This window comes from Hyperolius riggenbachi, chromosome 12 (assembly GCF_040937935.1).
Source record: "Hyperolius riggenbachi isolate aHypRig1 chromosome 12, aHypRig1.pri, whole genome shotgun sequence".
In the NCBI taxonomy this organism is placed as follows: Eukaryota; Metazoa; Chordata; class Amphibia; order Anura; family Hyperoliidae; genus Hyperolius; species Hyperolius riggenbachi.
Genome location: NC_090657.1, coordinates 218,549,033 through 218,571,563, shown reverse-complemented (window position 1 = coordinate 218,571,563; position 22,531 = coordinate 218,549,033). Strand labels below are relative to the sequence as shown.

The following is a 22,531-nucleotide window of genomic DNA, read 5'->3' as shown; positions in this document are numbered from 1 at the left end:
CGTTTCCCTCTCCCACGCGCCGTTTCCCTCTCCCACGCGCCGTTTTCCCTCTCCCACGCGCCGTTTCCCTCTCCCACGTGCCGTTTCCCTCTCCCACGTGCCGTTTCCCTCTCCCACGTGCCGTTTCCCTCTCCCACGTGCCGTTTCCCTCTCCCACGTGCCGTTTCCCTCTCCCACGTGCCGTTTCCCTCTCCCACCTTCTGTTTCCCTCTCCCACCTTCTGTTTCCCTCTCCCACCTTCTGTTTCCCTCTCCCACGTGCTGTTTCCCTCTCCCACGTGCCGTTTCCCTCTCCCACGTGCCGTTTCCCTCTCCCACGTGCCGTTTCCCTCTCCCACGTGCCGTTTCCCTCTCCCACCTTCTGTTTCCCTCTCCCACCTTCTGTTTCCCTCTCCCACCTTCTGTTTCCCTCTCCCACCTTCTGTTTCCCTCTCCCACCTTCCGTTTCCCCCCTCGCACCTTCCGCTTCCCCCCTCGCACCTTCCGTTTCCCCCTCGCACATTCTGTCTCTCTTTCCCCCTCTGTAACTCTTTTAGGTTTTTAACCATTTCTTGCTCTGTTCTTTCAGGCGCGTTAAAGTCTTATCTCCGTGAGCTTCCAGAGCCCCTCATGACGTTTGAGCTGTATGAGGAATGGATCCAAGCTTCAAAGTGAGTCCCTGGCAGTGGCGGAAGTGGCTGGAACACCACAGAGCGCTCTCCTCAGTCCATCAGAGTATATTCAGTTCATGATTTCTGGTCCTGGTGTCAGTGCCAGGACTAAATTGAAAGAAACTTTGGCATATATAAGCGCAGACTCCACTATTTGCCGGCTTTCCCTCTCAGCATTATACTGCCTTTTTTTTATTTCATTTGATCAAGATATCACCTGAGAATGGACAAGCCTGCATGTTCTCTGGTTCTAGAGCAGGGGTCGGGAACTTTTTGAGCAAGCCATAGACGCCACATTTTAAAATGTAATTCTGTGAGAGCCATACAATATGTTTCAAGCTGGCAAAGGGTGCATGCGCTCACGTCCCTGTTGCCATGGTGACGTGTATACAGTTGATCCTTCGGGCAGCGGAAGTGTCATGCACGTCTTTAGCTTCTCTTAGATTTCAGTAACATCAGCAATTTCCCAGAGAGCCAGAGAGGAGAAATACAGACAAACAGCTTGTACAATTAGCTAGCTGACTGGGATTTAATTCACTATGTAGGACAAGACAGACAGCCTATCGGGCCAATGAAAGTTGCAAGGATCTCATCCTACAAAGTCACTGGACCTGACAGGATCCAGGGTGAGCCAACTGGAGCAGCTGTTAGTTTTGGGGGGAGCTTGAGTAAGTTAGTTGTGCGCCTACTTTGAAAATTTTACTTGCACTGCCACAATAAGCTGTGCTGCTTGAGCAGTGTAGCTTAGTGCCTCAACCCCTACTGATTTGCCTGTGAGCCAGATGCAGCCATCAAAAGAGCCACATCTGGCTTCCTAGCCATAGGTTCCCTACCCCTGTTCTAGGGTGTTCCACTGCTGCTTCTTGTGGACTCGCCTCTCACCGCAGACTGCAGTGTGTTTGGCAGCCTCTTCTTGGGTCTGCTGATCTTTGAATCAGCTAAATAGAATTTTGCCTGCTTAAAACAGAAGGTATTTGCCATTATTCAGGATGGGAGTAAGCATGTGATGTCTCCCACGATGCATCACTGCTAATTATGCAAACCATCCCTTTGTTGTCCCTGTAAGCCGAAGCTCCAGAACAGCTGGAATGCAATGACGTGTTAGTTTGCTGATTGTACACAGCCACAATAATCCAACATACAGACTGTTTGGATTGGTTGGGCCTCATTAGTTCATGGCATGCATTAATGTTGCTCTATGGCATACATGTCAAACTCAGGCCCGAGGGCCAAATCTGGCACTCAGAGACATTAAATTTGGCTCTCAAGTGGTTTTCCCACTTTGCATTAGGTTTGGCCAACTCTAGGCCACCAGGGAAGCTGTATTGGAGGTAAGGCCCTAGATCACCAGGGAAGCCATATGGGAGAGGTAGGGGGGTAGCACTAAACACTAGGGAAGTGTATAGAGGAGCGTGGAGGCCTCTAGTCACCAGGGAACTGTATAGGGGAGCGTGGAGGCCTCTAGTCACCAGGGAACTGTATAGGGGAGCGTGGAGGCCTCTAGTCACCAGGGAACTGTATAGGGGAGGGAGGACCACTAGACACCAGGGAACTGTATAGGGGAGGCAGGACCACTAGACACCAGACAACTGTTTAGGGGTCGGAGGTGGGCCATTAGACACCTGGGAACTTTATAATGAAGGAAGTTGGCCACTAGATATTGAGGTTGGCCCGTGACTTGGTCCCAGTGTACAATTTCGGCCCACTTTGTATTTAAAACCCCTGCTCTATGGAGTGGGACTTGAAACACCCAACGTTATAGATTGTCCAGCAGTTCTGGTGGTGTGTTTAGTTATTAGGGACACAAAGGGACGGTTTGCATATTCAGCAGTGATGCATTGTGGGAGACCTCACGCAAGAGGGCATTTTCGGTCCTTTGTAGCCCCTTACACACTCCTAGGAGTTCTGGTTCACCACGAGCATGCTGGGTAATCTGTAACGTTGGCTCAGCAGTGAACTCTCCACTGCTGACTCTTTCCACATGCTCCTGTTCAGTTTGCTTTTTTTTTCCGTTTCAGCATCCAGGACCAGGACAAAAGGCTGCAGGCTCTGTGGAACGCCTGTGAGAAGCTGCCAAAACCCAACTACAACAACTTCAAGTGAGTCCGCATCACTTTCCCGGCTTCTAGCAAAACAGCATTCTATCCAGGGAGGCTTTGCCATGTTGTTGCTGTAAAACTTTGGCAAATGCTCCTTTCCTTCCGTGCCAACCAAAGCTCTGCAAAGGGACCACAGCCCCATGCTGCGTCACCTCAGTGGCAACATGCTGGTCACCCTCTTCTGTCACCTCAGTGCCAACAGAATGGTCACCCTCTAATGTCACGTCAGTGCCAACAGGATGGTCACCCTCTGTCACATCAGTGCCAACAGAATGGTCACCCTCTAATGTCACGTCAGTGCCAACAGAATGGTCACCCTCTGTCACGTCAGTGCCAACAGAATGGTCACCCTCTGTCACGTCAGTGCCAACAGAATGGTCACCCTCTGTCACGTCAGTGCCAACAGAATGGTCACCCTCTGTCACCTCAGTGCCAACAGAATGGTCACCCTCTTCTGTCACCTCAGTGCCAACAGAATGGTCACCCTCTTCTGTCACCTCAGTGCCAACAGAATGGTCACCCTCTTCTGTCACCTCAGTGCCAACAGAATGGTCACCCTCTTCTGTCACCTCAGTGCCAACAGAATAGTCTCCCTCTTCTGTCACCTCAGTGCCAACAGAATGGTCACCCTCTTCTGTCACCTCAGTGCCAACAGAATGGTCACCCTCTGTCTCCTCCATTCATTTTGCACCAGTCCACAGATCATCTCCTCCTCAGGGACTTATAGCTTCCTGTCCACTCCCAGTCAGTCTGAACCACTCCCTCTATTGTCAAATGGGCATACGTGATTGGGAGAGTGATTGATTGTGCTGTCCACTGAAGCCACACCTCCCTGCTTGACTGGTAGCCTATTATGTGCAAGGTGGGAGGTGTGGCTGAGGCCTCTGTCACATGGGCATATGGGGAGAGAGTGATTGTGCTTTCTGCTGAAGCCACACCTCCCTGCTTGACTGGTAGCCTATTATGTGCAAGGAGGGAGGTGTGGCTGAGGCCTCTGTCACATGGGCATATGGGGAGAGAGTGATTGTGCTGTCTGCTGAAGCCACACCTCCCTGCTTGACTGGTAGCCAATTATGGGCAAGGAGGGAGGTGTGGCTGAGGGCCTCTGTCACATGGGCATATGGGGAGAGAGTGATTATGCTGTCTGCTGAAGCCACACCTCCCTGCTTGACCGGTAGCCTATTTTTCCCTTAGGAGGGTTGGTGTGGCCGAGGCCTCTGTAACATGTGCAGCTGGTCAGAGCAGGGACAAGGTCCTCCAGCACCCAAGGCTGAGACACCAAAGTGCGCCCCTCCATCCCTCCCACCCCAGCCGTCACACACTGATTGCTATTAGACTAAGAGGGCCACAGGGCCCACAACCTCCCCAACACCCTAATATCTAGTTATCTGGCTTGCAGTCACTGCTATGTATCCCCTTTTCTTATTTCTTTCTGCTTCATACACAATTAGGAATGACAGCTGAATGAATTGTGCGCCCCCTCCTACACTGCGCCCTGAGGCTGGAGCCTCTCCAGCCTATGCCTCGGCCCGCCCCTGCAGCTGGTGTAGCCACCCACCTGTCAGCTGCTCTGGTGTCCCTCCTGGATGACTGTAATTGCTCGGCGGAGGCAGTAAGTCCTGGCACACACACGCAATTTTGATTGGCCAATCATTCTTTAATTTTACCACTTCCATCTAGTATGAGAGCTTACCTACACAAGTCATTCATAGTATTCAAAGTCTTTGTCTCTCATACTCCATGGAGGTGGTAACATTGTTTAGTGATTGGCCAGTCAAAATTGATGTGTGTATGCACATTGCTGGATGGCAAAGCACATTGTGGATATCACCACTGGACGAAAAGACCACTGACTCCAGACAAGCGCAAGAGACCAGTAAGTGCCTTCCAGGAATAAGCATCCCCTTGCCTGGGATTATGCTGTAACCTCATGGTTTTTCAAGCCCCAGTGAGACATTCTAAGCACTCCTCTCCCCCCCATCTTCCTCCTCAAATTCCCACTGCTGAACTGGCCGTAATTTCATTTCAGGTATGTCATCAAGTTTCTGGCCAAGCTGACGGAGTTCCAAGATGCTAACAAGATGACTCCAAGCAATATGGCGATCGTGCTGGGACCGAACCTCCTCTGGCCACAAGCGGAGGGGTGAGTGAGCCACATTGCGGTGCTGTTTTTGGAAGGCTAAGCTGTACCCTGGCATGGTTTTATCAGAAAAGGTGTTTTCGATACCTATAGGCCAAAGGTGTCAAACTCCATCGCATAGGGGGCCAAAATCTAAAACCTATTGTAAGTGGCGGACCAAATTGTTTATTAAGATTCAACACTTTTTGAACAGTTACAAATTAAGTGGCATAACTATAGCAACTACGGGGGAGAAAGAGGGAGGGGCAGCTTCTCCCTCGTTCTGCAGAGTAGCACAATGGAGCAGTTTAAGCACTTCACCTCCAAGGGTTTTTCCCCTTAAAAAAACGAGCAATTTTCACCTGTCCGAGCTCCGTTCATTTACTTGCCTATAACTTTATTACTACTTATCACAATGAAACAATGTATATCTTTGGGGGGGGGGGGGGGGGGGTGCCACCAATTAGGCTTTTTGGGGGGGGGGGGTACTCTTTGCTAAAAATTTTTTATTCTAACTGCTTTTTAAGAGGAAAAATAAGAAAAGAATTGAAATAATTCATTGTTTCTCAGATTTTGGGCATCGTAGTTTTAAAATAATACATGCTACTGTAATTAAAGCCCTCACATTTTATTTTCCCATTTGTCCCAGTTATTGCACCGTTTAACATTTTTCCCTAGTACAATGTATGGTGCCAAGTTCAGTCCCTAAGGTAACTGTTTATGTATTATTATTTTTTTATTGTATTTTTTTTTTTTTACAACATTTTTTGGGGGTAACTATTGGGAAGTGTGGGAGGTAAGGGGTCAATTTTAAGTGAAAAAAATCAGTTAGTCTAAAAAAATGTATGTAGATGTAATTTTGCTATTTGTCCACAAGATGTTCTTGCGCATAACTTCCTTATGTATAGTATTACCATGCAAACAGGAAGCAATGCGTGGACGTGTAAGTATCTGTTTTTGTGAATGACGGCGCCGTATCATTGATGGCAGTATTCATTCACATGGGTGGGCTTAGATCAGTGAATGGGAATTGTGGTCCTATTCATTTGATCTCCTAACAATTAACAGAGGGGGGGGGGGGGGTAGAGGGAGTGCCCGGTGGCAACAGACAAAGTAGCTAGCTACGCCCCTGTAAGAAGATATGGGGAAATGCAGGGACGTAGTTACTTGTCCCGAGGAGGGGAAGTGGTTAATACTCACCTCTGCACCAGTGCTGCTTCGGCAGAGATAGACAAATATGAAATGTGGCCTTAGGCAAGATGTTAGCCTTCAGTTCCCCATAGTATTTTTTTTGTAAGCTGAAGTGGGTTGGGGGGAGGGGGGGGGGGGGGGCGTTAAGGCTCATACACACATCAGACTATAGTCTTTGGAAAATGAAAGATCACAGACCAATCTTACCCCCTTCCATGTAGTATGAGAGCCATACCTACACAGTCTATTCTATGGAGCTGAACTCCCCATCAGACAGAGATCTTACCCCCTTCCATGTAGTATGAGAGCCATACTCTACACAGTCTGTTCTATGGAGCTGAACTCCCCATCAGACAGAAATCTTTGCAAGATGCTGCACACACAGATGCTGTACAGACACAAAAGATCTGTAGCTGCAAAAGATCTGTTACTGCAAATTGCATTCATAGTCTATGAGATCTGCAGATCATCATACACACATGATTTAACTGACATTCATCTGCAGATCAGATCCACCAGGATGGATTTTCAGATCTGCGGATGATTGCTTGATCTGCAGATGAATGTCAGTTAAATCATGTGTGTATGATGATCTGCAGATCTCATAGACTATCATTGCAATTTGCAGGAATGGATTTTTGGCAGGAACAGATCTTTTGCAGATACTGATCTTTTGTGTCTGTACAGCATCTGTGTGTGCAGCATCTTGCAAAGATTTCTGTCTGATGTGGAGTTCAGCTCCATAGAATAGACTGTGTAGAGTATGGCTCTCATACTACATGAAGGGTGGTAAGATTGGTCTGTGATCTTTCAGTTTCCAAAGACTATAGTCTGATGTGTGTATGCACCTTTACTAGCCACAGGAGGGGATTTGCATCTGAACCCCCATGGTCATTTTGCTGAGGAGTCCCACAGGTTGTTGCATTTTACTGCTTACAGTGATGCACATTTGACGCTCTGGAGGGCCACATAAAATGGCGAGGAGGGCCACATTCGTGTTTGACACCTGTGCGATAGACCCTTAAAAAAATTGAATACTTACCTTAGCAGAGGGAAGTCTCTGGATCCTCCAGAGGTATCCCATGCTGCCCTCTGGTTCTCTGCTGCTGCCCGGGGCCTTCCCGCCCATCACAGCCACACCCATACTTTTAAGAGGAAGCATGGTCCTGACTGTGGCATCCGTCAAGAGCTTGTCTGATTCCTTTCGGGTCGGGCCGCAAGGGTGGACTGGAGGGAGGTGTGGGAAACCTCTACAACAAGATCCAGAGGCTTCCCTCTCCTTTGTATTAACTTTTGACCCAAGTGTTGCCTCAGGTACGCTTTAACTGTTTCCTCCGTAACCACCTCCAGCTCCCACGTCCTGCCTCCGTAACCACCTCCAGCTCCCACGTCCTGCCTCCGTAACCACCTCCAGCTCGCACGTCCTGCCTCCGTAACCACCTCCAGCTCGCACGTCCTGCCTCCGTAACCACCTCCAGCTCCCACGTCCTGCCTCCGTAACCACCTCCAGCTCCCACGTCCTGCCTCCGTAACCACCTCCAGCTCCCACGTCCTGCCTCCGTAACCACCTCCAGCTCCCACGTCCTGCCTCCGTAACCACCTCCAGCTCCCACGTCCTGCCTCCGTAACCACCTCCAGCTCGCACGTCCTGCCTCCGTAACCACCTCCAGCTCGCACGTCCTGCCTCCGTAACCACCACCACCTCGCATGTCCTGCCTCCGTAACCACCTCCACCTCGCACGTCCTGCCTCCGTAACCACCTCCACCTCCCACGTCCTGCCTCCGTAACCACCTCCACCTCCCACGTCCTGCCTCCGTAACCACCTCCAGCTCACATGCCCTGCCTCCGTAACCACCTCCACCTCGCACGTCCTGCCTCCGTAACCACCTCTAGCTCGCACGTCCTGCCTCCGTAACCACCTCCAGCTCGCACGTCCTGCCTCCGTAACCACCTCCAGCTCGCACGTCCTGCCTCCGTAACCACCTCCAGCTCGCACGTCCTGCCTCCGTAACCACCTCCAGCTCGCACGTCCTGCCTCCGTAACCACCTCCACCTCGCACATCCTGCTGCAGAGCTGTTTCCATAAACAGAAACAAAGATGAAACCAAAGCAGACGAAAGGGGTGGAGTGGGAGAGTAAATAATAATTACCAAATAAGGTAGCTGAGAAGAGAGATTGGAATTAGAATTCTTCCTGCTCATCCTTGTAGGTTTCAGGATCTCGCTCACTCTCCTGCACAAAAGTGAATAGTTACTAGGGATGGTTGATGAGATGCAAAAAAGTTTGAGTTGATGCAGCATTATGCAATTTTTCTATGCAAATTTATGCAGCTTGAAAATCGACCAATCGAATTTTACCTCCGCAAGATTTGGTTGGTTCATTTTCAAGCTGCATACATCTTCATGCAAAATTTGCGTCATGGTGCATTCATTTAAAATCATTTGCATCTTGGTGCTTATCCCTACTACTTACTCATAGGTAACCTTAAAGAGAACCCGAGGGGGATTTTCTAATGGCTCTGTGTCCTTTTGCTGCTGCCGCCAGTCCCCCCTGGACTCTGCTCTCCCTCCTGAAAAATACTGACAAATTAGATACAGTGGTTTGCAAAAGTATTCGGCCCCCTTGAAGTTTTCCACATTTTGTCAAATTACTGCCACAAACATGCATCAATTGTATTGGAATTCCACGTGAAATACCAACACAAAGTGGTGTGCATGTGAGAAGTGGAACGGAAATCATACATCATTCCCAAATTTTTTTTACAAATCAATAACTGCAAAGTGGGGTGTGCGTAATTATTCAGCCCCCTTTGGTCTGAGTGCAGTCAGTTGCCCATAGACATTGCCTGATGAGTGCTAATGACTAAATAGAGTGCACCTGTGTGTAATCTAATGTCAGTGCAAATACAGCTGCTCTGTGACAGCCTCAGAGGTTGTCTAAAAGAATATTGGGACCAACAACAACACCATGAAGTCCAAAGAACACACCAGACAGGTCAGGGATAAAGTTACTGAGAAATGTAAAGCAGGCTTAGGCTACAAAAAGATTTCCAAAGCCTTGAACATCCCACGGAGCACTGTTCAAGCGATCATTCAGAAATGGAAGGAGTATGGCACAACTGTAAACCTACCAAGACAAGGCAGGCCGCCTAAGCTCACAGGCAAAACAAGGAGAGCGCTGATCAGAAATGCAGTCAAGAGGTCCATGGTGACTCTGGACGAGCTGCAAAGATCTACAGCTCAGGTGGGAGACTCTGTCCATAGGACAACTATTAGTCGTGCACTGCACAAAGTTGGCCTTTATGGAAGAGTGGCAAGAAGAAAGGCATTGTTAACATAAAAGCATAAGAAGTCCCGTTTGCAGCCACAAGCCATGTGGGGGACACAGCAAACGTGTGGAAGAAGGTGCTCTGGTCAGATGAGACCAAAATGGAACTTTTTGGCCAAAATGCAAAACGCTATGTGTGGCAGAAAACTAACACTGCACATCACTCAGAACACACCATCCCCACTGTCAAATATGGTGGTGGCAGCATCATGCTCTGGGGGTGCTTCTCTTCAGCAGGGACAGGGAAGCTGGTCAGAGTTGATGGGAAGATGGATGGAGCCAAATACAGGGCAATCTTGGAAGAAAACCTCTTGGAGACTGCAAAAGACTTGACTGGGGCGGAGGTTCACCTTCCAGCAGGACAATGACCCTAAAGATAAAGCCAGGGCAACAATGGAATGGTCTAAAACAAAACATATCTATGTGTTAGAATGGCCCAGTGAAAGTCCAGATCTAAATCCAATCGAGAATCTGTGGCAAGATCTGAAAACTGCTGTTCACAAATGCTGTCCATCTAATCTGACTGAGCTGGAGCTGTTTTGCAAAGAAGAATGGGCAAAGATTTCAGTCTCTAGATGTGCAAAGCTGGTAGAGACATACCCTAAAAGACTGGCAGCTGTAATTGCAGCAAAAGGTGGTTCTACAAAATATTGACTCAGGGTGCTGAATAATTATGCACACCCCACTTTGCAGTTATTTATTTGTAAAAAATGTTTGTAATCATGTATGATTTTCGATCCACTTCTCACGTGTACATCACTTTGTATTGGTCTTTCACGTGGAATTCCAATAAAATTGATTCATGTTTGTGGCAGTAATGTGACAAAATGTGGAAAACTTCAAGGGGGCCGAATACTTTTGCAAACCACTGTACATGGCAGCTTCCATTGGGCTCACACCTCTGTTTCCGTTTAACATGTAGTTGCTATTGACAGATGTGCCAAAGAAGATAAAACGTAACATAAATCATCAAATACCTTGTGCTAAAGAAGCCAAAACGCCCTAAAAGAGACGTACCTAAATTGGATTATACGGCTCTGTAAAATTAAAATGCTGCAGTTGTGCTTCTGAACCAGCAGTTCTGGACGCATGCCTGGATTTTTCAGCCGTAATTTGCATATTCATTTGTTGTCCTAGATATTTGCAAAATTGTACTTGGCGCTGGGTTTTGCATGACGCGGGCTTTTTGCTTCCATAGAGCGTTTTTACAAAAATTCCTTTTTGGTTCTTTGTAAAGGAACGGAATGCTCTGTAACCAGGTACCCATCCACTCATCCATCGACACGAGTACCGGATACTCTTGTTTAGTCCAATCCTCTCTGGGTCAGACATGGGGGACCTACACAGTATTGGGAAGGCAAATTTACTGTTTTGACTGATTTTTATCAGTTAACACACCAAAAAAAAAGTATATACTCGAGTACAAGTCTAGAAATGTAGGTCCGATTCACTTTATAAAAGTATGGGGGCCGACTTATACATGAGTCACTGGCAACACTGAGCGCACTGAGTAATGTGTGTACTAAAAGTGATATTCCCATTTGCAGCAATTTACCCTGTGATAAGTGATACTATGAGGAAGGGAAATGCCAAGAAAACACAGGTCTGAAAGTCCTGGCCACAACAATTAACAAGGAAAGGGGAGGGGCGGAAATACTGGGCTGCAGGAAGGGGAGTGAATAATTGCAGCGCTTGGGGGCCTGGAGGAGGTATTGGCTGCACTTAAGGGACAGGAGGGGTTAAAGGGGCCCTGAGCAGTGACTTAAAGGGAACCTTAACTCAAAAAAAACCTGAGTTTTACTTACCTGGAGCATCTACCAGCCCCCTGCAGCCATCCTGTGCCCTCGCAGCCACTTATGGCTCCTCCGGTCCCCGCTAGATTCATTTTTACCGACTGGGAGTCGGCCGGCGGCCATGCGTACATTTTTACGCATTCCCGCTGGTGCGAGGGCACAGGGGGCTGGTACATGCCCCAGGTAAGTGAAAATCATGTTTTTGGGGTTTTTTTTGAGTTATGGTTCCCTTTAAATGAGAAGATTTCACTTACCTGGTGCTTCCTCCAGCCCACTGTAGGCCACGAGTTCCCCCGGAGTCGTCCTGCCTCCTCTCCGTGTCCCTCCGGCGGCTCCCGCTACCGGCGACACCCGGCCCGGCTCTTCCTGGATCCCGAGTGCAGTTATTAACACCTCCTGAGTCCCAAGTGCAGCCATTAACTGTTTATACTTTAGTCAATAAAAATTTCCAGCTTTAAAGAGACTCTGAAGTCTCGCAAAAATGAGGTTTTTCTTTTAAAAACCTCATTAACATTATAGTCTCACCTAAAACGCTGCATCCCTGCGGCTGGAAACCCCCTCGATCACCCCAAACTCACGGGGGTACAGGGCAGGCAAAATCCACGACTTTCCTGGTCGTGGATTTTGCTGCCGCCTCTATGTGCGTCAATCAGTGCGTATCTCCGCCTCTTCCCCGCCCCTCTCAGTGAAGGAAGACTGAGAGGGGCGGGGGAGAGGCGGCGATCCGGCGCTGATTGACGTGCATAGAGGCGGAGCCGCGCTGCCTCTATGCGGAAGTTGCCTGCCCGTACATTGGGATCATTGGGATGATCGAGGGGGTTTGCAGCCGCGGGAATGCGGCGTTGTAGGTGAGACTATAATGTTAATGAGGTTTTTAAAAGAAAAAACTCATTTTTGCGAAACTTCAGAGTCTCTTGAAAGAGACACTGAAGCGAGAAAAAAAAATGATGATATTATGATTTGTATGTGTAGTACAGCTAAGAAATAAAACATTAAGATCAGATACATCAGTCTAATTGTTTCCAGTACAGGAAGAGTTAAGAAACTCCAGTTGTTATCTCTATGCAAACAAGCCATTAACTCTCCCACTAAGTCATTGGCCTCAATTCACTAAGCTTAACTCCTGTCTTTAATAACTCTTCTGAGCTGTTTTACAGTTATCACCATGGTGATATAATTGTGATAACTGTAAAACCGCTCAGAAGAGTTATTAAAGACAGGAGTTAAGCTTAGGGAATTGAGGCCTTAGTCATGGAGAGGGCTGTAATCTGACTTTTATTATCTCAACTGTTCCTGGACTATTTACTTTTCCTCTGGCAGAGGAGAGGTCATTAGTTCACAGACTGCTCTGAAAGAATCATTTTGAATGCTGAGTGTTGTGTAATCTGCACATATTATAGAATGATACAATGTTAGAAAAAACACTATATACCTGAAAATAAAAGTATGAGAATATTTTCTTTGCTGCTAATCTTCTAGTAATTATTCATAGTACACAACCAATTCACTATATCATATTTTTTTTTCGCTTCAGTGTCTCTTTAAGTGTACCAGAGTTGATCAAAGATAGAAAGGGCTGGAGGAAGCCCCAGGTATGTATAAAACTTTTATCTTTGATCAGTTCTGGCTCACTTTAAGAGGGTTGAATATTGGAGTCGACTTGTATTTGCGTATATATGGGATGTGTATAGTTGTTGTTGTTCATGAATGTTGAATTTCTGAATCTCTTATTTATTGCAGCAATATAACAGAAATGATGACCACGGTGTCTCTACAGATTGTGGGGATCATCGAGCCCATCATCCAACACGCGGACTGGTTCTTCCCAGGTGGTGAGTAGGGATGGGCAGCTTGGGAGGAGCAAAGTGTCAAGAAGTATAAGCGGGGGCGGGACTAGAACTCTAGGGGCCGCATAGTGCAACATTCACAGGACATTGGTAGCTGGTGCTGTAAAATGGGTGTCTGGGCACTGAGCTGGCTGTGGTGATTGAAGATTCAGTAGTAACACTTTCAATCCATACTCTTACCCAGCACTAACGTTGCCTAGTAACCTCTGCCTTATGCCAACCTTAAAGGGCAACTGAAGGGAGAGGGAAATGGTGGCCGCCATATTTCTTTCATTTTAAACAAGACCAGTTGCCTGGCAGCCCTGCTGGTCTATTTGGCTGCAGTGGGGTCTGAATAACACCAAACAAACAAACACAGAATATTTATATCGTGCTTTTATCCTGGTGGACTCAAAGCGCCAGAGCTGCAGCCACTAGGACGCGATCTATAGGCAGTAGCAGTGTTAGGGAGTCTTGCCCAAGGTCTCCTACTGAATTTGGTGCTGGCTTACTGAACAGGCAGAGCCGAGATTCGAACCCAGGTCTCCTCAGTCAGAGGCAGAGCCCTTAACCATTACACTTTCCAGCCACACTACACCAGAAACAAGCATGCAGCTAATCTTGTCAGATCTGACAATAACGTCAGAGACACCTGATCTGCTGCATGCTTGTTCAGGGGCTATCGCTAAAAGTATTAAGGTGGCCATACACTGGTCGATTTGCCATCAGATTCGACCAACAGATAGATCCTTCTCTGATCGAATCTGATCAGAGAGGGATCGTATGGCTGCCTTTACTGCAAACAGATTGTGAATAGATTTCAGCATGAAACCGTTCATAATATCATAATCTGTGGTGGTGCTGCCGCTGCCCCCGCCCGCCCGCATACATTACCTGACCCGCCGGCGCGACTCCCCAGGTCTCCGCTGTCTTCTCCGCTCTGGCCTGGTCTCCGGGTCCAGCATGCTTCACTTCTTCCTGTCTGGGGGAAGTTTAAACAGTAGAGCGCCCTGTACTGTTTAAACTTCCTGCCGGGACAGGACGAAGTGAAGCATGCCGGACCCGGAGACCAGACCAGAGCGGAGAAGACAGCGGTGACCTGGGGAGTCGCGCCGGCGGAGCAGGTAATGTATTGCAGCTGTATTGTGTCGGTCGTTGGGCACTCGAACGCTGCTAGCGACGCGCTCCCTACCCGCGGGCGATCGACGGTATTTTCCCGCACGGAGCGATTTACGCGATCGATCTATTTCGGGACGAAGTAGATCGAAATTTAGCGTGTAGCGTGAGCGATGTGACAGCAGATTCGATCCCAGTGAGCGATCTGCTGTCGATCAGCGGGGAATCGGCCTAGTGTATGGCCAGCTTAAGAGGCAGAGGATCAGCTGGATAGCCAGGCAACTAGTATTACTTAGAAGGAAATAAATATGGCAGCCTCCAAATCCCTCTTGCTTCAGTTGTGCTTTAAGATATTACTGTATCTTACAGATTTAAAGTGTTCCCAAGGTGGCATGATTAGATAGACGTGTATGTACAGTGCCAAGCATACAAATGACTAGTCCTTTTTTTCTATTTCAGCCTGAAATGGTTAACATTTAGGTATGCAAGTGACTGTTTCTCTCCCGTTGGGAAACAGTCTGACCTTCGCCCAAAGCCCCATACACACGCTAGATTAAAGAGAAACTCCGACCAAGAATTGAAGTTTATCCCAATCAGTAGCTGATACCCCCTTTTATATGAGAAATCTATTCCTTTTCACAAACAGACCATCAGGGGGCGCTGTATGACCGATATTGTGGTGAAACCCCTCCCACAAGAAGCTCTGAGTACCGTGGTACTTCTGGCAGTTTCCGGTCTGTAAACCTTGTTGCATTGTGGGAAATAGCTGTTTACAGCTTTTTCCAACTGCCAAAAAAGCATGCAGCAGCTACATCACTTGCCAGCAGTAAAAATGTCACCATGTGATAAATGTCAGAATGTAAATCAGGGATTTAAAAGATTTTACAATGGACAAACATTGACTAAATCATTTATACATAATTATTGTAAAAATGAAGCACTTTTTTTTATTACCTTATTTTCACTGGAGTTCCTCTTTAAACTCACCCAAGGCAGACGATAATGACCACGTTTGCAGCAGCCCCTGACCCTGTGTTGGCCACACGGCCAGCAACGTGCCTTAACTACTAAGGGCCACCAGCATTGTTCTTTCCACTTACTCCAACTCCCGCGCTGCTTGGGAACAGAACAACTCCCGCGCTGCTCGGGGCGATTGGGAACAGAACATGTCGCTAGCCTGTAGGCTAACAACTCTTCTGTCACCCTCGGTTCAACAGTGTCATCTGAGGGATCCACGGCTGATCCCCGACGGGTTACATGACTTCCATGTGTGTGCGAGGCTTAACCTTCATTGATAAGGAATTACAGCCATAAAACTCTTTCCTGGCAGAGAACTTCTAATTGCAGTGGTTAATGTATTTTAGTTCTGGGACATTTCATGGACTGTGTATATCATAGAGCAGCGACTATAAAACAAAAAAAAAAAAAAAAGTTGAACATGCATGGATAAATGTGAACGTTTGCATTTGTGATCTCTAGTGGGAAGCGGGCCTAACGGTACAGTGTATCCTTTAGTGGAGTTTGGCATTGAAAGGTTATACAGCAGAACCGCTAGTGCCAATCTATAAATATCGCAAAATGGAGGCATTAAAGCAGTCTTCCGCTGCATTACGGCCTCGTTCACATTGTAAACACAGAATGGCTGTGCGTCTGGCGCGCACAATCGCACGCCATCTGTGCCGCAGTGCGCTACGCTGCTGATCCCATTCACTATAGTGGTTGCTTTGCCGAAAAATGCATGCAGCAGTCAGAGCCGGGACAAGGTCCTCCAGCACCCAAGGCTGAGACACCAAAGTGCGCCCCTCCATCCCTCCCACCCCAGTAGTCACACACTGATTGCTATTAGACTAAGAGGCGCCCCATGACCTCCAACCTTTAAGAGGCGCCCCAGGGCCCCCAACCGCTTAATCTCTAGTTATCTGGCTTGCAGTCACTGCCATGCATCCCCTTTTCTTATTTCTCTCTGCTTTAAACACAATAAGCGGAATGATAGCTGAGTGAGTTGTGCGCCCCCTCCTACACTGCGCCCTGAAGCTTGGGCCTCTCTTGCCTCTGCCTCAGCCCCGCCCTGCGCCCCCTCCTACACTGCGCCCTGAGGCTTGGGCCTCTCTTGCCTCTGCCTGGCCCCGCCCTGCGCCCCCTTCTACACTGCGCCCTGAAGCTGGAGCCTCTCTTGCCTCTGCCTGGCCCCGCCCTGCGCCCCCTTCTACACTGCGCCCTGAGGCTGGGGCCTCTCTTGCCTCTGCCTCAGCCCCGCCCGGCGCCCCCTCCTACACTGCGCCCTGAGGCTGGAGCCTCTCTTGCCTCTGCCTGGCCCTGGCAGCAGTGGCAATAGCTTTCGCACTGCTGTGCAGCACATATAATTTCAAGCGCATATAATTGACAAAAGTGCCGTCTCGTGTCACACCATGCAGGCTGCCTAAATGCACACGGAAGCTGTATCATGTGTACGAGGCCTAATTGACCTAACTGTATGCATTTAGCGGGACCATTATTTGCACTGGTTTTTTTGTGTTTTTTCTTTGCCAGCTATCCTCATATTGCTGCAAATTTAGAGAGAAAATGTTGCTGTCTGTCATACTTCTGTAGGATAGTACATCATTTATTGCTTTTTATCCATTCATTTGGAAGCTGTCCTGCAGACAAGACCTGTCCTCCACTGTGTAGTGCGGGGGTAGGGAACCTATGGCTCGGGAGACAGATGTGGGTCTTTTGATGGCTACATCTGGCTCACAGACAAATCAGTAGAGGTTTATTCACTAAGCTACACTGCTCAAGCAGCACAGCTTAGTGTGGCAGCGCAAGTAACATTTTCAAAGTAGGCACACTACTGCTGTAGTACTAACACTGCTGCACTACTAACTTACTCTCGCTACCTCAAAACAAACGGCTGCTCCAATTGTCCCACTCTGGACCCTGTCAGGTCCAGTTAATTTGTAGGATGAGATCCCTGCACTTTGATTAGCCCAATAGGCTGCCTGTCACTTGATAAACAGCCTATTGGGCCAAAGTGTGGGGGTCTTGTCCTACAAATTGAATCAACCCCAGAGTCAGCTAGCTAATTGTACAAGCTGTTAGGCGGTATTTCTCCTGTCTGGCTCTCGGGTAAATTGCAGATGTTGCTGAAACCCAAGAGAAGCTGAAGACGTGTCTGACACGTCCGCTGCCCGGCGGATCAACCGTATACACATCACCATGGCAACAGGGACGTGAGCCCTCTGCTGCGCATGCGCACTGCCCCAGTTTGAAGCATACTGTATGGCTCTCACGGAATTACATGTTAAAATATGTGGCGTTTATGGCTCTTAGCCAAAAAGGTTACTGACCCCTGGTGTAGTGAGTATTTTCCTAGCCACATGTAGAGTTTCGCACAGAAATTGCTGGCGGTATTTATCGGACCTGTTACTAGGTAAGATATTGAGTAGGCGAAATTTGGGGCTGAAAGTCGTTAACTTTAATTTTTTTCCTCTCCACAGAAATAGAATTTAACGTGACGGGGAACTACGGTAGTCCTGTGCACACCAACCACAACGCCAACTACAGCTCCATGCCCTCCCCCGACATGGACCACTCCGACCGCAGGCCGCACGACCAGGCGCGGCGACCGCTAAGCGTGGCCACCGATAACATGATGCTGGAGTTCTATAAGAAGGATGGGTATATGCCTTTCTCATGTTACTTGTTCTGTAGGGGAGGGGTGCTGATCTTAGCCGTTCTTACCCAATGACTGCGGAGAGAGGGGTGTGGCTGCAGCCATCTTTATTACCTTTAATAGTACAAATATTGTCTTTTGATTGGCTGTTTTGCTATTCCTTTAAATCATTTTTTTCATGGCCTGATTACTGAGGTTTTAAATCAATCAAATGCCCTTCCTGCAGATTGGGATTGGCTGCATGCTTATTCCTCATGTGACTCCGCTGGTTGCATGCTTGTTCCGGGTGTGACTGCTGACTGCGTGCTTGTTCCAGGTGTGACTGCTGACTGCGTGCTTGTTCCAGCTGTGACTGCTGGCTGCATGCTTGTTCCAGGTGTGACTGCTGGCTGCATGCTTCTTCCAGGTGAAGCTCTGCTGGCTGCATGCTTGTTCCAGGTGTGACTCCACTGGCTGCATTCTAGTTCCAGGTGTGGCTCTGCTGGCTGTATGCTGGGACCAGGTGTGGCTCTGCTGGCTGTATGCTGGGTCCAGGTGTGTCTCTGCTGGCTGTATGCTGGTTCCAGGTGTGGCTCTGCTGGCAATATGCTGGTTCCAGGTGTGGCTCTGCTGGCTGTATGCTGGGACCAGGTGTGGCTCTGCTGGCTGTATGCTGGGTCCAGGTGTGTCTCTGCTGGCTGTATGCTGGTTCCAGGTGTGGCTCTGCTGGCAATATGCTGGTTCCAGGTGTGCCTCTGCTGGCAATATGCTGGTTCCAGGTGTGGCTCTGCTGGCTGTATGCTGGTTGCAGGTGTGGCTCTGCTGACTGCATGCTTGTTCGGGGTGCGGCTCCACTGGCCGCATGCTAGTTCCAGGTGCGACTCCGCTGGCTGCATGCTAGTTCCAGGTGTGGCTCTGCTGGCTGCCTGCTTGTTCCAGGCATGTCTCCTCTGGCTGTATGCTTGTTCTGGGTGTGGCTGCGCTTGCTGTATGCTTGTTACAGTTGGGATTCCACTGGCTGCATGCTTGTTCGGGGTGTGGCTCCACTGGCCGCATGCGTGTTCCAGATGTGGCTCTGCTGGCTGTATGCTTATTCCAGGTGTGACTCTGCTGGATGCGTGCTTGTTCCAGGTGTGACTGCTGGCTGCATGCTAGTTCCAGGTGTGGCTCTGGTGGCCGTATGCTTGTTCCAGGTGTGGCTCTGCTGGCTGCCTGCTTGTTCCAGGTGTGACTCTGCTGGCTGCGTGCTTGTTCCAGGTGTGACTCTGCTGGCTGCATGCTAGTTCCAGGTGTGGCTCTGGTGGCTGTATGCTTGTTCGGGGTGTGACTCTGCTGGTCACATGCTAGTTCCAGGTGTGACTCTGCTGGCTGCGTTCTTGTTCGGGGTATGGCTCCACTGGCCGCATGCTAGTTCCAGGTGTGGCTCTGGTGGCTGTATGCTTGTTCGGGGTGTGACTCTGCTGGCCGCATGCTAGTTCCAGGTGTGGCTCTGGTGGCTGTATGCTTGTTCGGCGTGTGGCACCACTGGCCGCATGCTAGTTCCAGGTGTGGCTAGGATTCGACTGAATCTAAAACATCAGATTAATGGCTTGCATAAAGGGAAATAAAGATGGCAGCCTCCATATCCCTCTCACTATGGGTTGGCTTTCAGAATCTCACACTCTGTACGAGCCAATAGGATTTCTAGTTCTGTCAGATTGTTGTGCGGGTTGGTTGCTCTTCCTAGCTGTTTATAGCGGTCATGGAGCACTTTATCACTGCCTATTACGTGCCTATGAGAACTCCACCCAGAAGGGATATTCCATCAATAGGTGGAGCACTTTATCACTGACATGCCTATGAGGTCTCCACCTGGAAGGGATATTCCATCAATAGGTGGAGTCGCTCTCTCTGTCTGTTTACCATTCGGCACTTTATTCCTCCCAGGTGGAGACCTCATAGGCACTATGATGACTCCACCCGGGAGGGATATTCCATGAATAGGTGGAGCACTTTATCACTGACATGCCTGTGAGGACTCCACCCATAAGGAATATTCCATCAATAGGTGGAGAGAGTCCCTCTCTCCAGGGCTGTCCACCATCCTGCCGCTCCTGGCATTGTTCCTGCCTGTCTTGTGGTCTCTTCCTGGAGTGTCAGCGGGTCATGTGACCAGACCCGTAGCAATCCAGTCATTCAGCGCGACAGTGCGATCCAATCAAACCATTAGATTTAGAAAAAACGGTCACTCAGGAAGTGCGGAGGCCAGGAAAACTGATTGCCTTCAATGTATCAAACTGAAAAGATTATCCAATCGGAAACGTCTGAAAATGCAACTGGACATCGTCTTTCTCATCGGTGATTATTTCTGTCTGTAGTATATGGAATTCTATTTTTGTAGATCTGATGTGATTGAATTTACGGCAAGATTTTAATTTTCTTGGAGTCCAAAGCAAATCCTTCTAAAATTGCTCCATGGGCACCTATCGAAGAAGCAGATTCACCTCTGGGCGGAGCAACATGAGACAGTCAATGAGACGCTGTCTATTTTAGTTTGCAAGCAAATTGTATGCGTCAAAGCCACTTACAATTCGCATGAAGTTTCCTCAACCTTCTCTAGGGTAGTCCATTAAGGATTTTGATTTGTGATTGAGTTATTACTGTAGCATAGGCTTCTCTCGCTCTGACAGAATGATTGTGCCCATTTATTACTCGAAATTTTTAAGGCCGATCGACCTTCCAGTTGGATAATTTTTTTCGAATCAAAAGAGAATTAGTGCCGCAACATAACCACTTCTTCGATCTCTCCGTTACTTTCCGTCCAAAATCTATTTGAAGGGATAGATCGTGCATGGTGGAAAATCTTGGTTGCAACGGATCGATCGGGTGCGCGGTGTTAATGGCGTTAGATTTCCTGACCGGTCCCCCCCCCCCTCCCCCCCAAGTGTATACGGGATTGGCCCAGTTTCAAGGTGTATGAAATTTACAAGGAAGGTGGAGAGTGGAGACTAGCCTCTCTAATGTTTGGCTGAGCCCCTGGCTAGAAAATTGTAAACCTTTTTGGCAATACAGAGATTGGGAGTGGTTTTTATAAATTAAAGGGAACCCGAGGTGAGAGGTATATGGAGGCTGCCATATTTATTTCCTTGTAAACAATGCCAGTTCCCTGGCAGCCCTGTTGATCTTCTGGCATAAGAGTCAAAACCCTGGAACAAGCATTTGCCTAATCCAGTAAAACCTTGGTCAGCTGACTCCGAGTACCTGATCTGCTACATGCTTGTTCACGGTCTATGGCTAAAAGTATTAGAGACACAGCAGCAGGACAGCCAGGCAACTGGTATTGTTTAAAAGGAAATAAATATGGCAGCCCCCATATACCTCTTACCATCGGGTTCCCTTTAAATATTGGTTTTAGACTGCCATCCAATCAGATCTTTCGGAAAACAAGAGAGGTTTGAGAGTGGTCAGTGAAGGTGCAATTTAAATTGGCGATCTGGGTGAAGGTTGGCTGCCGGTAGCTTGATTCTTGGGGACAGTCCTATTCATTGCGTTTTTATGTCTTTTACTTTCTGTCCATCTCCAGTAAAACCACTGATGTATCTATCATGTTTATCTGATGTATTGTGCATGACTGACGCCAATGAGTTCTTTCTAATGCTATCCTGATTTTTTAGCAATTCTTAAAGTGTACTGAAAGGGGAACCTAATGAAAAAATGGAGGATTTTTCAGAGGCTTCCTGTGGTTTCCTGGAGACCACTATTGCAGCGCACGGAACCACGAGTGAGTTATCATGTACAAGTACGGCCACGCCTGCGTAGTAAGCCAAAGGGGTTGGTCCACGAGTGGCACAGTACAGCCACGTCTGCGCAGTAAGCAAGAGCGGTTGGTCCACGAGTGGCACAGTACAGCCACGTCTGCGCAGTAAGCAAGAGCGGTTGGTCCACAAGTGGCTTTGTGCTGCTGCCCAGACATTGCCATACTTGAGACGCAAATGTACATGATCTTAGCAGCATTGTAATTCAGAGACACTGCTGCCCAGCAAATCTTTGCATAGAGTCCCATCCTAGAGTCCCATCCTTCAATATAAAGTAATGTCCTACTTTGCAGAGGTTGCGACCGCATCGGGGCCCCGAAGGGCCCTCCCTCAACTACAGTATTACCTCTCTATTGGTCCTTTGCTCATAATAATCACTTCTATAGATACTTTGAACAGTGGTAATCATTAACAAGCTATTACCCATCCCCTTCTTGCACCTCTGACACTGTAGTTGCCATTGGCAGGTTTTGGTGCGTCGTATCAATTGTTATGTATAGAGGGCTTGGGGGGCCCCATTGTAAAATTTGCATCGAGGCCTACAGCTCCTTAGCTATGCCACTGCTCTCAGCATGAGGGATTACAGCACTGAGAAGAGAATTTTTGTGCTGCAGGCAGCAATTGGAGCTCTGTCAGACAAGGAGGGGGGGCCCACCAGAGACCTGGAGGGGGGGGCCCACCGAGGGAAAAAAACTGTACTACTGTAGCCCAGTCCAACCCTGATTGGTAACCAGTGCTGTAAACACCAGCCTTGCTGCAGGGGCACAGAGTTGAACTGCAGAACTATTAACCTCTCTGGTGGTAATCCCAAGTCAGGCTCGGGGTGGGAAAAAAAAGCCAGGATCGGTAACTCCAAGCCTGACTTGAAGTAGCCACCGGGAGATCTCCCTCGGGACCTAGACGCTGGCAGCCATTCTTCTTCCGGTGCTCAGAGGCTCTGGATCCCTCGGGTGAGATCGCCGTTTGTCATCATGATGACAGACTG

At 48.5% G+C, this 22,531-nt stretch overlaps 1 protein-coding gene across 8 annotated transcripts in view; it reads left to right on the top strand.

The window, feature by feature from the left end:
* ARHGAP44 (Rho GTPase activating protein 44) overlaps positions 1-22,531 on the top strand; it is a 178,086-nt gene that overhangs the window by 120,590 nt on the left and 34,965 nt on the right. For all 8 annotated transcript variants that reach the window (XM_068261908.1, XM_068261907.1, XM_068261912.1 and 5 more), the window contains exons 12-16: positions 568-649; positions 2,668-2,748; positions 4,778-4,891; positions 12,920-13,011; positions 17,598-17,778. In XM_068261908.1, coding sequence (XP_068118009.1) covers positions 568-649; positions 2,668-2,748; positions 4,778-4,891; positions 12,920-13,011; positions 17,598-17,778 — 550 coding nt within the window. The remainder of the gene's footprint in view (positions 1-567; positions 650-2,667; positions 2,749-4,777; positions 4,892-12,919; positions 13,012-17,597; positions 17,779-22,531) is intronic.